Raw genomic sequence first — 18,433 nt, forward strand, 5'->3', positions numbered from 1 at the left:
TATTAGGGCTTCATTCCAGTCTGGGCATAGGTTAGGTAGGAAGAATCGCATTCTTAATCATCTGTGATTATTAGCTTATTCTGTGTCATGTATCAGAGAAGGCAGTGGCACCCCACTCCAGTACTCTTGCCTGGAAAATCCCATGGACAGAGGAGCCTGGTAGGCTGCGTTCCATGGGGTCGCTAAGAGTCGGACCCGACTGAGCGACATCACTTTCACTTTTCACTTTCATGCATTGGAGAAGGAAATCGCAACCCACTCCAGTGTTCTTGCCTGGAGAATCCCAGGGACAGAGGAGCCTGGTGGGCTGCCGTCTATGGGGTCGCACAGAGTCGGACACGACTGAAGTGACTTGCAGCAGTAGCAGCATGTCATGTATGTGATTTCTGCCATTAAGAAAGATCACTTCTCTCCATTTCAAGGTGCTATTGCCCTCCACATCTGTGAGTTCTACATCTGTGGCTTCAACCAATTATAGCCTCAAAGTATTTGAAAAAATAGTTACAAAAGCAAAATGTGAATTTGCCTTGAGCCAGCAACTATTTACATATCATTTACATTGTATTAGGTATGGTAAGTAATCTGACAGGTGTAGATAATACACAAAAAGTATTGGTGGATTTTTGGTCCAGGACTTCTAGAACTAATCACCCTAGGATACAGAGGTGACTAAGTAGAAAAGGCAACATATTTAAGATATAAATAATAAATAGGTTTTATATCTGGTAAGTTGGGTAAGTTTGGATGACCATTTTATTCTACCATTAGTTTAGCAGTTTGCATTTGTGATGACTCCAAAGCACATTATCAAAGGTGCAGTAAAATGGGAGACAGACTATTAGTGTCCACGCTGTTTATGAAAAATACACTGAAAATGGGGAATTTGAGCTTAGTGACTTGGGCAGGAAACAGCTAACTACAAAAATATACAGGAAGAGGAATTAAGAAATAGGATTATTCTTTTGGTTGATGGACCTGTGAGTGTTGGGTGTGTATTGCCACATGCATACATATACACATACACAGATGTACATGTACCTATGTATGTAGATGTGTGTATATTTATGTGAACAGTATGAAAAGAGGACACATTAAACATTAATATCGTGTATCAGTAAGTGATATTTTCACCTCTCTTATTTAAATCCAAATTGTTTGACTTAAATAAATCTTTAAATCTTGGAGTTTTAGGAAAGACAGTATTTATTTGAGAATAAAGTATACTTTTCCCTCCAAGAAGTACATACTACTTCTTTGTAAAAGTGATAATAACAAGAGTAGTCAATCAAATTAGAAATTACTGACTGCTTGCTATATGTAAACATTATTTTGTACCACTGTTTATTCAGGTAGTTTATGTAAGAATAATAGACTGTCCACCCAATCATTCTTAAGTTCATTAGGAAAAGGAATTTATAAACATCATACTTCTAACATAAACTTCTAATTGTACACGTATATTTTTGGTTTTGTCTTGGCAGGTGTATTTTGGAACCTCTCATCCAAGGTCCTATATCTCTGCCAATGTCACTGGTTTCAAATGTGTGACAGGAATGTCTTGTTTAATGAGAAAGGATGTGTTAGATCAAGCAGGAGGGCTTATAGCTTTTGCTCAGTATATTGCTGAAGATTACTTTATGGCCAAAGCAATAGCTGACCGGTAAGAAAACTAAATTAAATTAGGTTGTTGTATTTTTTATTTCCAAACTTCTGTTGGCTTTTTCTGTTTGTTAAACCCATGGATTAAGCGCTATTTTATTTTCTGCTAGTAAGTACAAAATAGTTTAATACTTTGTATTCCTACTAATGTAATATAATTCCTACTAATTATTCAGGTACACACTAATGAAGCAAATAAATGTTCTAATTTCTCTACATTCTTCAAATTAATCTGGTTTCAAAACAGTATGGAATTTACTTAAAAAACTAAAAATAGAGTTATTATATGATCCTGCAGTCTCACTCCTGGGCATATTTCTGAAGAAAAGTCTTAATCTGAAATAGATTCACCCCAGTGTTCATAGCAGCAGTATTTGCAATAGTCAAGACATGGAAGCAACTCACATGCCTATCGACAGATGAATGGATGAAGATGTGATCTGAATATATAATGGAATATTACTCAGTCATAAAAAAGAATGAAATACTGTCTTTTGCAGCAACATGGACGGACCTAAAGGTTATCATATTGAGTGAAGTAAGTCAGACAGAGAAAGACAAATATCAAACTCACAGACATAGAAAACAAACTTAATGTTTACCAAAGGGGATAGTGGAGGACAGGAGGAGGAGATAAATTAGGAGTTTGGGGTTAACATATATACACTACTGTATATAAAATAAGGGACTTCCTGGTGGTTCAGTGGTAAAGAATCTGCCTGCAATGCAGATATGATCCCTGGTAGGAAAGATCCACTGGAGAAGGAAATGGCAACCCATTCCAGTATTCTTCCCTGGGAAATCCCATGGACAGAGAACACTGGTGGGCTACAGTCCATGGAGCCACATGAATCGAACAAGACCTGGTGACTAAACCACCACCATCATTTATAAAACAAGTAAACAAAGACCTACTGTATAGCACAATATATATAGTAAGATTTTATGGGAAAACCAACCCAGCAAATACTGAATCACTTTGCTGTACACTTGAAAACTACAATTGTAAATTAACTGTACTTCAATTTAAAAAATAAATACATTTAAACTCTTAAAAAATTTATGTGATGTGAAGTGGTTAAATTGAAGCTTCTCTGTAACTGTAAATTTTCATTATTATGAATGTAAATGTTTATGTGTTTTAGAAGAATTAAAAGTATCAGTGCAGTCGTAAAGCCAATAGGTGAAAATTTAAAGAATGAGATTTCAAATTTTGAAATTTCTCAGTAGATTATTTGATACTTTGCTAAGACGCTACCTAATGATTCACGATTGGCTTAATCACACTTTTCTATCACAAAATGACCCTCATTTGCTTTTTTTAAGGGGGTTGTTTCCTTGTGTGATAATTTACTGAAGGTGTGATCTTAAAAGTTGAAGTATGTTTTCGACCTTATCTTCTGGTGGTGTTAGTATGGTCCATGGTTTCATATGGTTTCTCATGAGATATGAAATGCCACTCTTGGTTCATATTTCTTCTTGAATATTCACATACATATCCCCCACTACTCCTTTTTTTGGTTAATAGTGTTCAGAGACTGTTAAATACAGGCCCCACTCCATTTAGTACTTTCAGAATGTCTGTATTTTAAGTTTATCAAACTGTGAACTGAGGGGTTGTAATTCCTTCTAGTTCTTAGGTGGTACTGTCATGGGCTTCTGTAATGACTGAAATGTGCTTAAGTATGATACACCCTATGCAGGGTGCTATCCTGGGACGAGGCTCACCCTAAACACTCGCAGTTGCTCACTTTAAAAGAAAAAAAGAAAAGAAAAGCTGATTTACAGTATTATAAAGTTTTAGGTGTACAACATAGTGATTCAGTATTTTTATATATTATACTCCATTTAAAGTTATAGCAAAATTATGACTGTATTTCCCTGTTCTATACAATATACCCTTGTTGCCTATTTATTTTATACATAGTAGTCTGTATATCTTCATCCTTTTCCTCTATCTTGCCCCTCCCTCCTTCCCTGTCCCCACTGGTAACTAGTAGTTCTCTAACTCTGTGAGTCTCTTTTTGGTTTAGTCCCTCATTTATTTTTTAAATTCCACATATAAGTGGTAACAGAATATTTATCTTTCCATGTCTCACTTATTTCACTAAGCATAATTCCCTCTATGTCCATCCACATTGTTGTAAATGACAGGATTTCATTCTTTTTCATGGCTAAGCAATATTCCATTGTATGTATGGACTACATCTTCTTTATCCATTCATCTGTTGATTGACAGGTTGCTTCCATATCTTGGCTACTGTAAATAAAGCTGCTTACTCTTTACAGTAATGAATAAATACATAACCTGTCATCCTTGCACGTATGTGTTCATGATCATAGCTCATTTTATAACTGTCTTAATTTTCAGAGGTTGGAGGTTTGCAATGTCCACTCAAGTTGCAATGCAAAACTCTGGCTCATATTCAATTTCTCAATTTCAATCCAGAATGATCAGGTAAGTCAGCTGGGTTTCTTCTTTTTATACTTTATTAAAAGAAAAAGGGAATGGGGAGTATATTTTTACATGGTCTTAACTTGGTTTAAAAAAAAAACAACAAAAAGTCAGATTTTGTTTTCTTCCAGAAAAGAGAAGTTAACTTCTTCATTAAAATAAAGTTAATGTCTCAGTATATTTTCTTTCCATTGTAAGCTTTCAAAAAACAGATGTTGAGACTTTGGGGTTTTTTATGCTGACCTCTATTTTCTAACTTTTTTACCCCTGGAATTTTATGATTTTTACTCATCAGAATATAGGCCATGCAAATAAATTTATAGACATTTTTCTTTGAAACACTAAATAAAAATAGAAAAGAGATTCATTAAATACTCTTTAAAGCTTATGTAAAAGGCCTTTAATGGGATATAATGTTGATCATTTTGAGAAAAATTGATTAGTCTTGTAATCAGGCTGTTGTTTAAAGAAAATCCTTTTTTTTTTTCCCAAGGTGGACCAAATTGCGAATTAACATGCTTCCTGCTACAATAATTTGCGAGCCAATTTCAGAATGCTTTGTTGCCAGTTTAATTATTGGATGGGCAGCCCACCATGTATTCAGATGGGATATTATGGTATTTTTCATGTGTCATTGCCTGGCATGGTTTATATTTGACTACATTCAACTCAGGGGTGTCCAGGTATGTGGATAGGTGTGCAAAGGTTGGAGGTCATTTGGTGGAACTAAAATAGTTTTGATTTAGAAAAAGTTGAAAATATGTCTGAGCCATTTTTAGCCCCCCAGTGAAGATGAAAATCAAATTAAGCATTAGTTTCCTTAGTGGAATGTGGACACAAAATGGAACTTGATTTTCAACTTTCAGCTGGTTATACAGTCACTTTTATTAAGACTCCAAAAAAAATGATGTTAAAGCAAATTGACAAGTCTTCAAACTTAAAATATGTTAGGATAGCAGTTTATTTTAATACTGCTTCTATTCCTAATGAACATTTTTCTTAACCAATATAACACGACTGTTACATTATCTAAAGAAACAAATTGGTGTTTTTTAGATAGTTTTTATTTATTTATTTTATATTTGGCTGTGCTGGGTCTTGCTGCGTGGGGTTTTCTGTAGTTGTGGCAAGCAGGGGCTGCTCTCTAATTGTGGTGCATGGGTTTCTCATTGCAGTACCGTCTCTTGTTGTGGAACACGGGTTTCAGGGTATACAGGCTTCAGCAGTTGCGGTTCCCGGGCTCTAGAGCACAGGCTCAGTAGCTGTGGCACACAGGCTTAATCGCTCCACAGCATGTGGGATCCCCCCGGAATAAGGAATCGAACCCACGTCTCCTGCACTGGCAGGCAGAGTCTTTACCACTGAGCCAACCAGGGAAGCCCCAAACTTGATTTTATGTGATGTATTCAATAGAGTTAAATGGAAGTACCTCACTTGTTAGCTGAGTCTGTAATCAAGCAGTGAATTATTTACGTTTCTACTTCCCAGGGCGGAACACTATGTTTTTCAAAGCTTGATTATGCAGTAGCCTGGTTCATCCGTGAATCCATGACAATATACATTTTTTTGTCGGCATTATGGGACCCAACGATAAGCTGGAGAACTGGTCGCTACAGACTGCGCTGTGGAGGCACAGCTGAGGAAATTCTAGATGTATAACTACAGCTTTGTGACTGTACATAAAGGAAAAAAGAGAAGTATTATAAATTATCTTTATATAAATACTTTTAAAAAATCTACCTTCAGTAGTTTTATCACATGTATGTTTTGGTATCTGTTCTTTAATTTATTTTTGCATGGCGCTTGCATCTGTGAAAAGAAAAAAAAAGGAAGAAAAAAAAAAAAACACATCTGTAGTCTTGGCCAAACGGTTATATTTTATTTTGTGGAAGTAGAGAATCAAGAGAATTGGTTCTAGGAACCTGGGTTTGGTTTTTGTTGTTGTCATTTATTTTTTAAAAGTATATAAATAAATCTATATATAAATGAATGTTCTGCAACAAACACTATGACAGTATCCTTCAGTAGAGAAAGTTTCTTCCTGGTGAGTACACTCTTTTAGAACATGTGTGAGATGGCAGCAGCTTTGTTGGGGTACTTAGAAGAGACGAAAAGGGGTAATCCCTCTTCATGTCTAAAGTGAAAGGTATTACGCAGTGAAGCGCCCACAACGAGGTACTAACTGAGAAACTTTTTCATGCTTCATGCCTACCTCTTGTAGTCGTTGCAGAGCAAATATAAATTGTAATACAATAGCTAGGCCTTGCAAAAACAAACGGAAAAAAACTTTAAAAGTAATAATAACAAGAGAGCTGGAGTCTAGTATTTATATTGAATCTGTGAGAAATATTTTTTCGGTCTCACCGCAATGAACCAAAAGTGGTTGAGTTTGGTTTTTAATTGTAGCCATGTCTTGAAGGCATCTTTTTGACCAACTCTTGTTGGTTCTGTCTTGAACCATTGTTAATCACTGTGCTGGTGAATCTTTCCTTCCCTGCTCCTCACCTGACCCGCCCCGTCTTTCCTTAACTTTGTGTCGGGGGTGGGGGGAGGGGGGTTTGTTTTAGTGTGAGTGGATGTTTTGATAGTTGTGAGGAAAAATGCATTTCAGACACATTTCACACATGAGCTATTTTCTTACACAGTCTGTCTTATTGTTAAAAAGAATGTAATTTCATGATACAGGTATTTAATATCTTTTTTAAGTAAATATTCTAGCCATCAAGAAATAAATTGCAGTAGAGTATTAAGAGGGGACAGAATGAGTTTTACTCTTAAAATTAATCAGTATCAAACTAAGTCTACTGTGTGTTTTTTTTTTTTTTTTTAAATTCCTGTTAGTCTAGTCTTATTTAAATTGGATTTTTGTATTCCAGTTTGTATGACAAATAGACTAGAACAATTCCGGTTGTAAATGCATGCTCTGTTTCACTGTTCTCTCCCCTTCATGCCACTAAACTCGCTTGTCAGGTTGTGCTTAACTTGTGGTGAACTGGACTTGTTTTTGTTTGTTTTTTTTTTAAAAAGGTGAAAATGTAAGGGACAGTGCATAAGCCTTTCTCTCTTTTTTTATTGTAGTGGAATTTTTTTGCTTTTTCTTCAGGAACGGATGGCATGTTGTCCGTATGAATGCCTGCTACGGGGCTGACACTGGCAATATGGCAGCTTCAAACTCTTTTTTTCCTGCAGTTTCCATGTCAGAGCATAATGTGTCACTTATTAGCAATAACTACATATTTATATGAATACTTTTTCACTTCACTGAGCCAGTTTCCTTTAATTGTGTCATGAGTATATACATGGTTTAAACTGCAGTGTATCGATAAACCTGTATATACTGTGCGTACACATTATATGCAAGCTTTCTCTGGGCCAAACTGCTTCATTCTTTTTTTTGCCTTATGATGAATTTGTTTGAAGGGCATTTTCTTCATGAACAAAGGCTTTGATGCATATTCCTATCTATGTGAAATGGGGGGGTAGTATTGTTCCCTGAGGGAAGTTGCACAGTGCAAACCAGTCTAGTTGTGACCCACTCTGTTTATTTAAGTCGTTGTCATACAAGCTGAATTTTGCTGACCATGTTTGTGATTTGTTGGTTTTGTTTAATGAAGTTTGGTTGATGCCATCTTTTGCACTGCTGAAATGAAATCTTGCTTATTCCTTAGTTTTTCGCTGATCTCAGTATGGGCAGTGTAACAGCAAAACCAAAATGGCTGGACAAACTTCTTGTGTTTGTAAATATTGAAAAAATGACTGTTCTGTATATGTGTTTTTTATGTGATAGTGGAGTATTTCCTTCCAATGAAGTTTCACTTAAGCAGACAGAGCGATTGTTTGTTTATTAGCAAGTTTGAAGTGATGATAAAATGATAAGAAATTATATACATGTTGAAGAAAGCATCACAGCAGAACTGTAGGAGTCCAAATTTAATGAACTGTCTAAAAAAAAAGTGTCTATAATATACCATGTTTATTATTTAAAATCACTGTCTTAAGTTTTTCAAAAAATAAAAAATTTGAATACAATCAAAACATTAGCAATAATGTATTTTTGTCTCGTGTCTTTTATATTTTTATAAATAACATGTTCTACCATTCACAGCAGAGTTTTTCAAAGAAAATTTACCTGTGCTACAGATGAGATGAGAGAGAGTGAAAGTTGCTCAGTAGTGTCCAACTCTTTGTGACCCCATGGACTGTACAGTCCATGGAAATCTCCAGGCCAGAATACCAGAGTGGGTAGCCTTTCCCTTCTCCAGGGGATCTTTCCGACCCAGGAATTGAACTGGGATCTCCTACGTTGCAGGTGGATTCTTTACCAACTGAGCTATCAGGCAGTCGGGGTTTCTGTATTGGCCTAATGTTAAAATCACCTAAAGAATCTTTTTTAAAGACTACAGATGCCTGGGCCCTGCCTCTGAAGTCTGGTTTAATTATTCTGGGTGAAGCCTGAGCACTGCTCTTTGCTCTGTGCAGGCAGATTTGAGAATTCGTGGCCCATTAAAACATTTAGAAAATACTCGGTGGTCCTTGAGTCTCTTCTCGCCTGCACTTACAACCTGATCTCAGCCTTTGAGATCTTACCACCCAATGGCTAGGAGAGGTAGATCCAGGCAAATGAATGGAGTGGCTTTGCTGCTGGAGACCTCATAGAGAAATAGACTACGTGCCACCCCGCACACTATCCATAACCAGGCTCCTCCCGAGCTTGGAGGCATCCCTGGGCCTGTTTTACCACCAGCCCTCAGAGAAGAATGCTTTTAACTGGAGAGCCAATCCCAAGGGAGAAAGACTGTAGAAGGGGTTTGGCTGTGACCTGCCAGAGGCCCCACACCTAACACCTTGACCCAGTCAACAAGCTCATTCCTCTTGGTCTGTAAAGTAGACTTCTAATTCTAATGTTTCAGAAATGATCAACAAAATTTGTGTGTAGGTCTTAGAGTTTTTATAGCTAGGCAAACTTTGAAGAGCCCTTGCCCTTATTTTAGAGTAAAAAGCTGAGACGTCCACTGTGAAAGCTATGATCACAGGGGGTTAGATATACAGTTGTTGGCAGAACTGGGAGTGGCCCCACCTACGTCTTTCAGGTCCCTTTAGTAGATCCTGTTGTTTAAAGTTCTGCCTACAAAGCTTTAAAACTCATTGTATAAACCTTAAATTAAAAAAAAAAATCTGTTAACTTCAATAACCATCCATATTGCAACTCTTAAGTTGTTCTAGAGAACTAAACAAACCTGCCAAACAACAATATAATTATAAAGCTAGTTTAAATGCTTTACATGTATCATTTGATAGAAGAGATTACTACATACCACAGAACTATGTTCATGTACATGAACATAGTTTAGACATTTCCCTCTCATGTTTATTAGGGTATAATGTTTGGATTATTTATTCTTTTCAAGTTATAGTTCATGACTAAACTTCTTTTGGTTGGAAGGGAGACCAACATTACAAAATGGTGGGCAATTATCTGTGCAGAACTGCAGGGAATGCATTTGAGTAATTTGTCTTAAAAATATGAACCTCTGTGAGATAGCTTAGAATCACTAGCTCCACATTTTTTTTAAACAAATAAAAATATGTAACTGTGTGCTAAATTGCTTCAGTCGTGTCCAACTCTTTGTGACCCTATGAACTGTAGCCCGCCAGGCTCCTCTGTCCATGGGTTTCTCCAGGCATCCCATGCGTTGCCATGCTCTCCTCCAAGGGATCTTCCTGACCCAGGGATGGAACCCATGTCTCTTATATCTACTGCATTGGTAGGTGGGTTCTTTGCCACTAGTGCCAGCTGGGAAGCCTGTATATAACTTTGTTTCTTAAGCAGCTAGTTGCCTAAGAACCAGAATGTGCTAAACACTTTGCACAACCCTGCCCTGTCCCGGGAAAGGTTGGCAGAGACTCTGGGTGGCTCCATGGGCTTTGTTGTTTGGTCTATTAGTCATGAAGACATCTGTGCTAACACCATGGACTTGTAATGAAACAATATAAGGATATCATTTCTTATACCAGGACTGAAAGTATCTGTTAATGCCCTCCCCTGCTGCCTCCACAGCTCCCATTTTGACCTTGTTTTTGCTGTTTCCTTACCCTTGACATCAACCCTGGGACTTGTGTCATCTTCCAACACCTGACCAATACCAGGCCAGTGGAAGGAACACAGGCAGGAGGTTAGAGAATTCCGCAGACCATTGATGGGCTGCTGTGGAGCGTGGAGGCTTCCCAGGTGGCCCAGTAAAGAATCCGCCTGACAGGGCAAAGGACACGGGGTCGATCCTGGGTCGGGAAGCTCTCCTAGAGTAGGAAATGGCAACCCACTCCAGTATTCTTACTGGGAAAATTTGCATGGACAGAGGAGCCTGGCAGGCTACATTCCAGGGGGTTGCAAAGCATGGCAAGGAGTGAGTTTGGAAGTGGAGACTTGGGGTCATTTCCATAGAGATGATAGCTGAGAACCACTGAAAGCAATAACCAAAGACAGTGTCAACGGACAAGAACTAAGGACAGGATCCTGGTCGCCTATTTAGACATTCAGTGGGAGAAAAGCACCCAGGAAAAGAGGTTGCCAATGTGGCAGACAGCCTTTTGGTAGCTATGGAGTTTGAGGCAGTTACCTTTCTGAATCTATGTTTGTTAACCATGTGAAATGGGGAGGTAATTTTATATATATATGTATGTATATGTATATATGCTGCTAAGTCGCTTCAGTCGTGTCCGACTCTGTGCGACCCCATAGACGGCAGCCCACCAGGCTCCCCCATCCCTGGGATTCTCCAGGCAAGAACACTGGAGTGGGTTGCCATTTCCTTCTCCAATGCGTGAAAGTGAAAAGTGAAAGTGAAGCCGCTCAGTCATGTCTGACTCTTAGCGACCCCATGGACTGCAGCCTACCAGGCTCCTCCATCCATGGGATTTTCCAGGCGAGAGTACTGGAGTGGGGTGCCAGTGCCTTCTCCATGTATATATGTATATGTATGTATATGTGTGTATATGTGTGTATATATGTATGTGTGTATATATATACACATACAGTGATGGCTAGTTCCTCTCTCCTTTCAAAGAAGAAAAGTAGTGCAAGGAATATCACAGGTGCCTTAGATTTCAAGAAGAAAATAGTGGGGTCATGGACAAAAAGGAATGGAGGCTGGTGAGTTCAGGAGCAGACATACTTCCTGCAGTGTCAGCATGTGAGAATAGCAAGGAGATCAAACCAGTCCGTCCTAAAGGAAATCAACCCTGAATATTCACTGGAAGGACTGACACTGAAGCTGAAGCTCCAGTTCATTGGCCACCTGATGTGAAGAGTCAACTCATTACCCCTGATGCTGGGAAAGACTGAAGGCAGGAGGAGAAGAGGGTGACAGGATGAAATGGTTGGATGGCATCACCAACTCAGTGGACATGAGTTTGAGCAAACTCGGGGAGATAGTGAAGGACAGAGGAGCCTGGCGTGCTGCAGTCCACGGGGTCGCAAAGAGTCAGGCACGACTTAGCAACTGAACAACAATGTGAGAACTTAACTTCTTTATGGATGGTCTGTCTTGTTTTACATTGTATTTCCTTCAGGGAAAGAGAAAAGGGAGAGGTGTCCTGATAGAGCTAGAAATGGCTCCTGACCCTGAGAGTAACAAAGTTTTAAGAATGGCTGCTCTGGGAATTCTCTAGCTGTCCAGTGTTTAGAACTCTGCTTTCATTGTTGTGGGACCGGGCTCAATCTCTGGTTGGGTTGGGGAACTCAGGTTCCTCAAGCTGCACAGCAGGGCCAAAACCCCCCCAAAAATGAGTGGCTGGCTGCTCCTCACATTCAATAGAGTGGAAAGAACCAAAATCAGATTATTAGGACTTAAGGAGCGTGCCAGGAATTAATGAAAGTTTCGACTACAGATACTTGGAAATTGCAACAGTGATGCATTTTTCATCCAAGGTCCCAGTAATCCTAGGCTAAAAAGAATTCTGACTTGAATTCCTTACACAGGCAATGAAGCATCCCTTCCAATCTTCCAGCCCGGTGACTATTTGAGACGGTTCACTTAATTTGAGGCAGTACAGATGCTGTCTATACCATGATTAGCATTCAACAAACATTTTTGACTTCCCAGCTCTGCCCATCTGCCCCTAGTCTGCACCTTTTTATTTTGCTCTTATTTTGCTTTTTATTTTTCTCCTTGTTTTACTCTCTGCTCTGTTTCTATATTAACCTAGAGCTTAACCTCTCACTGACTTAGGCTTCTCTTTCTGACCCCATGTTCCTCAGCATCACTCAAGAGTCCTTCCTTTTTTCACTTCATCCCACCTTCTCTCCCACCACCCCACCTCCACCCCTGTTCTTCAAATTGAGCCAGTACTTCCTTTTTCTCATGCTGTTTCTGTGGTCTGAAAGTTCCTCTCTCTCCCTCCAACTTCATTTTCTCTATTAGGATCCTCTGCCCTTTAACCCTCAACTCGCATTCAGTCCACGACCTCTCCAGAGCGCTGTGTGCTCACATTATTGTCTGTTATGTTTGGTCAGGCATTTAATTTTGTGTCCTTGAGTTATTTCCAGCGTTTTAATGACCCGAACTTGGCATGTCTTCCTAGTCATTTTTGTGTCCATTTCTCTCTCACCTTCCCTTCCCTCCAGTACTTTCACAAATGGTTCTCATTGGTAATGGAGGAGAAACTCCTTAATACTAGTTCAAATATCACTTAACATCTTTTCACCTGCTTGTGCTAGCAGTGCATTTGCTGTTTCCTCCCCCACCCCCACCCCCCCCCCGCCCCGCCACCCCGCCCCGCCCCGCCCCTTCTGCTTGACAAAAGGATTTCTCTGCATGCGAGTAAAACACTAAAATTTTGTTTCACTCTTCTGGAATTGTCTAGTTCTGTTTTCTTGTTTTGTTTTCATTTGGTTTTAAATTTGAGAAGCCAGTGGTTATTGGAAGAAATCAGAGGTGACCGTGTCACCAACACCCCATAAGCCTATTGGTTCTTGTGTTTTCAGTTTTTTTAAGGTAACATTGCTTTTCAAATTATAAAAATAGTACACATTTACTATAGAAGAATGGATGCATAGGTAAATAAAAGCTCTCCTAGATATACACCCAAGGGAATTGAAAACAAGGAGTCTATGTGCCCACAAAAAACTTGAACATGAATATTCATAGCAACATTGTTCATAATAACCAAAAAGTGGACAACAACTCAAATGTCCATCACCTGACACATGAATAAACAAAATTTAATATATCCATACCATAGAATAGTATTCAGTCCCAAAAAGGAATGAAGTACTGATACATGCCACAACACAACCTTGGAAACTTTATGCTACATAGAACAAGTTAGATACAAAAGGCTACATAGTATATGACTCCATCTGTATGAAATGTCCAGAGTCAGCAAATCTGTGGGGACAGGAAGTAGATCAGTAGCTGCCAGGGGCGGGAGGATGGTAGGAAGGAGGAGTGACTCCAGCAGATACAGGGTTTCTCTTTGAAGTGGTGGAAATATTTTGCAGTTAGATAGTGGTGAACAGTCACACAACGTTGTGAATATACTTAAACACACACACACACACAACACCTCTGAACGGCACACTTTAAAAGGCAAACTTTATGGTATGGGAATTACATCTCAATTTTTTAAATAAAGAAAAAATAAAAATAAAATGTTAATGCATAATTTCTTTCCAGTTTCGTTCTGACACATACTGCTGAAATGTTTCAGGAGAGGAGGTTTGTAACTGCTCATTACTTGGCATGGTGGCTAGAACTCAGAATTGCCTTTTTGTAAATTGTTTTAAATTTGACAGATGAAAGTATTGTAGATTTTGTATAAGCAATATTCTCATTGCTTATAGATTTTTTAAATGACTGATTGAGGTTGAGTATTTTTGTATGTATGATTTTTAGTCACTGAAGTTTCTTCCATTTCTATTTTTTGGGCTGTGCTGGGTCTCTGTTGCTGCACGGGCTTTCCTGCAGTTGTGGTGTGAGGGCTTCTCGTTGTGCTTGTTTTCCTTGTTGTGGGGCACAGGCTCTAGGACACTTGGGCTTCAGTAATTGCGGCTTCTGGGCACTAGAGCACAGGATCAATACTTGTGGCGCACAAGCTTAGTTGCTTCACAATATGTAGGATCTTCCCAGAGCAGGGATTGAACTCATGTCTCCTGCATTAGCATGTGGATTCTTTACCACTGAGCCACCAGGGAAGCCCGTCTTCCATTTCTTAGTCTTATTTACATGAGAGTCTTAAGGCTTTCTTATTGTTTATTGCACACCTTTTTTTTTTTTTTTAACCTTTTAAACAATATAAAATAATTTGCAAGGCCAACCGGAACACACTGTTAAAATCTTGCCTTTAGGATATTTCCCAAGGAAAGATGGGGTAGGCATGGAAATAATTGATTAGCATATGTGTAACTAATCACTCCTCTTTTCTACGGTCCTCCAGCCAGAGCCCTGGCAGCTACTGAACTACTTCCTATCCCCACAGATTTGCTGACTCTGGACATTTCACACAGATGGAATCATATACTATGTAGCCTTTTGTATCTAACTTGTTTTATGTAGCATAATGTTTCCAAGGTTGTGTTGTGGCATGTATCAGTACGTCATTCCTCTTGGAGGCTGAATACTATTCCATGATATGGCTATACTAAATTTTGTTTATCCATTTGTCAGCCACACAGGTGTCTAGATCAAAGTTTGATTTTTCCCAAATATTATTTTTCTTCTTCTTTTAAAAGAAAACCATTTTTGACTCTAAAGTAACATTATTTTCAAAGTCTACATATATTCACATTTCTGAAATAAAGTTTACTTAGAGCTTTGGCATACTGGTTTTTCAATACATTTCTGAACTTTATTTGCTGGTATTTTATGAAATGGGCTTCCTAAGTGGCAGTGGCAAAGGATCTGCCTGCCAATGCAGGAGACATAGGAGATATGGGTTTGATCCCTGCATCAGGAAGATTCCCTGGAGGAGGAAATGTATTCTTGCTTGTGTTCTTGTATTCCCAGTATTCTTGCTGGGGAAATCCCATGAACAGAGGAGCCTGGTGGGCTACACTCCATGGGATCTCAAAGAGTCCGACACAACTGAGTGACTGAGCATACACGCACATTTTATGAAATATTATCAAGGCTATAGAGTGAGGTTATGCTGACTACAAAGTCAATTTGTTGTTGTTCAGTCATTCAGTCCCTCAGTTGTATCTGACTCTTTGTGACCCCTTGAACTGCAGCACACCAAGCTTCCCTGTCCTTCACCATCTCCTGGAGTTTACTCAAACTCATGTCCATTGAGTCAGTGATGCCATCCAACCATCTCATTCTCTGTCATCCCCTTCTCCTCCTGCCTTCAATCTTTCCCAGCATCAGGGTCTTTTCTAATGAGTCTGCTTTAACATCAGGTGGCCAAAGTATTGGAGCTTCAGCTTCAACATCAGTTCTTCCAATGAATATTCAGGATTGGTTTCCTTTAGGATTGATTGGTTTGATCTCCTTGCAGTCCAAGGGGCTCTCAAGAGTCTTCTCCAACACCACAGTTCAAAATCATCAATTCTTCACACTTAGCTTTCTTTATGGTCCGACTCTCACATGCATACATGACAACTGGAAAAACCATAGCTTTGACTAGATGGGCTTTTGTCAGCAAAATAATGTCTCTGCTTTTTAATACACTGTCTAGGTTGGTCATAGCTTTCTTCCAAGGAGCAATCGTCTTAATTTCATGGCTGCAGTCACCATCCGCAGTGATTTTGGAGCCCAAGAAAATAGTCTGTCACTGTTTCCATTGTTTCCCCATCTATTTCCATGAAGTGATGGGGAAACAAAACCTATGCTCTAGAAAAAAATTTTTATTTAGCTAGGAATTATCTGTTGCTTGAAAGCTTAAAACAGTTTACCCATAAAACTTCAGGAATGTGGCACTTGAGTGCATTTTGAGTTTATTTCATTGGTAATAGTCAGTTCATATTTTGTACATTATTTTAAAAAGTCAGTTTTAGTGGTTTACACCATAGAGATGCGCATAGCATTTTCATAATTCTTTACAAACTCTGGTCAAATTTGCTGTTGTCCAGGAGCTTTGCAGCCCCTGTGCTGATTGAACTTGGGCCTCTGGGATCTGAGAGGTGAGTGACATGTGAGGCCGCCCTTCCTGTGGCACCAGTATCCTCTTAATATACAGAAAAGTTGACCCTCTTACCCTTATAGTACTTGAATGGCTTCATGTTACCTTTGGGTTAAAGCCCAACTTTTCTCATTCAGAGGCCATTTAAGCCCCTGCCAACCCCTCCAGGGGCTTCCCCTGTGGCTCACTGATAAGTAATTCTCCTGCAATGCAGGAGACTTGGGTTTGATCCCTGGGTTGGGAAGATCCCTTGGAGGAGGAAATGACAACCTACTCCAGTATTCTTGCCTGGGAAATCCCATGGACAGAGGAGCCTGGTGGGCCATAGTTCATGGGGTCACAAAAGAGTTGGATACAACTGAGTGACTAAACAACAGCAACCCCTCCAACCTCGTCCCCTGCCACTTGCCCTAACCCACTCAGAGAAACTCTCCTGGTAGTAAACTTCCTGCAGCTCCCCTGACATGTGCCCTTTCCTCCTCTGAGCCTTCATTCTGTTTTGCTTCCTCTAATTGGGTCCCCCAGTTCCTCTAACTAACCCCCACCTTGACCCTGGGACTCTACTCAGAAGCCAACTCCTCCAAGATTTATGTAACTATGGGTTATGTGCCCCCATGTCTGTAGCTTTATAACTTCACCCCTCACTTAACATTCATTATTTTAATTGCCTGTTTAGCTGTTTGTGGTCATCCTTAGATTGGAAATGTCATGGGCAGAGAGAGTCAGTAGTACCCAGCTTTTATCCTAAGAACCTAGGTTAGGACCTGACACAAAGTCCATGGTATTGAAGGAATTAATGAACAAATCCAGATAAGCAAGTCTTGATCATGACTCTTATGCCTATAGCTAATCACTCAATAGCTAGGAATGCAGACAGTGGAGCCAGCCTTCTTGGGTTCACTCACCAGCATCACCACTTGCTCTGTGTACCTCTCTGTGCCTCCAGTGGAAACCAGTGTTACTTCCTTTTCAGATGGATCTGAAAATTAGAGATAATGCATATACAAAGCCACATTCTCGGTAAAAGCATTGTGTTACTATGATAAGGATCTCCAGTGCCAGGCAGTGGTCACTAAGTGAGAATGAAAACTTGGTTACTCAAGTCCACAAAGTAGCTCTTCTTTCCTTCAAGGCTTGAGGAAAAGAATGGTTCCGAATCTAATGGAGGCGGGTAGCATGATCTTCTCTATACAATATGCCCTCAGCCCTTGATGGTTCAGAGTCCATATTCTGGTGTTCAAGGAGAAAAATCTATCAGATTAACTAGAATTATTATAAACAGTGCTATTGTAAGCCTATATAGTACTGTCCAGAATGTTAACACCAACGGACTGAGCTGCAAGGCATGCCAGGCAGTTACAAGAGTTCAGGACATAGGCCTACATTCTTGCAAGAACAATCCATGAAGCCACAAAGCTGAGAGAACTTGGTGTTTATGGTAGGGCATTGCACATGCTCTGTGAAATGAGATGTACCCCGAGATGGGCAGCACTCAAGGAATTTTATCTGACTGGAATGTTCCCAGCTATCATTCTTTAAAAAGACAACTGATGTTGTATAATTCAAAGGCAGTTTCCCAGGTGTTCTTGGACTTGGGGCACTGAGAGCAGTGTGTGTGGTGGGGGTTGAGGGGGGGATGGGGTGGGAGTGGGTGTGGGAAACTGAGATCTTTCTAGAACTAGGAGCTTTCTTCTGCAAGGCTTTATAGCTTCTAAGGTTCCCAAACTGTCATATGAGTAAGACTTATTTTAAATGCCAACCACAAGTTGAGAATGCTCAGCCTCGATAAGCTCTCCTGAGATTCTGATGCAGGCACCTCCCAGTACATTTTGAGGAGCATTTCAGTGGAGGTCTATCACCGAGGGATGTACTTTAAAGATGTCAAGGACATTGGAGCAGAGGTGGTGGCCTTGGGCGCAGGAGGGTTGAGACTCCACTCTTAGGACATCGTTTTGTTGATCTCTAGGTGAAGTGGCCATGATATTGTGATTTATAATAAGAATATGACAATGAAAACCATATATTCAGTCTTCATCCCCATCCCTGGCACAGAGCTCCTAAAGCATTCCTTAAGGGATGAGAGTCATGAAAGTGTCTTTTGTTATATGAATGAGGTGACTTTTGGACCACCTCTAAATTGGGGGCTGGTTGTCAGGAGAACCTGTGATGAGAGAGCTGTCACTCATAGGCCCACCGCCACGA

The 18,433-nt window shown here is 39.7% G+C and overlaps 1 protein-coding gene across 1 annotated transcript in view; it reads left to right on the plus strand.

Annotated features, from left to right (window-relative positions):
- Positions 1 to 8,141, plus strand: part of UGCG (UDP-glucose ceramide glucosyltransferase) — a 37,666-nt gene extending 29,525 nt beyond the window's left edge. Inside the window, exons 6-9 of the mRNA XM_010843578.1 lie at positions 1,482 to 1,660; positions 4,031 to 4,117; positions 4,608 to 4,797; positions 5,603 to 8,141. Of these exons, the coding sequence (XP_010841880.1) occupies positions 1,482 to 1,660; positions 4,031 to 4,117; positions 4,608 to 4,797; positions 5,603 to 5,773 (627 nt within the window). The 3' untranslated portion in view covers positions 5,774 to 8,141. The remainder of the gene's footprint in view (positions 1 to 1,481; positions 1,661 to 4,030; positions 4,118 to 4,607; positions 4,798 to 5,602) is intronic.
- Positions 8,142 to 18,433: the final 10,292 nt, after the last annotated feature.

Source organism: Bison bison, unplaced genomic scaffold (genome assembly GCF_000754665.1).
Source record: "Bison bison bison isolate TAMUID 2011002044 unplaced genomic scaffold, Bison_UMD1.0 scf7180017864183, whole genome shotgun sequence".
Lineage (NCBI taxonomy): Eukaryota > Metazoa > Chordata > Mammalia > Artiodactyla > Bovidae > Bison > Bison bison.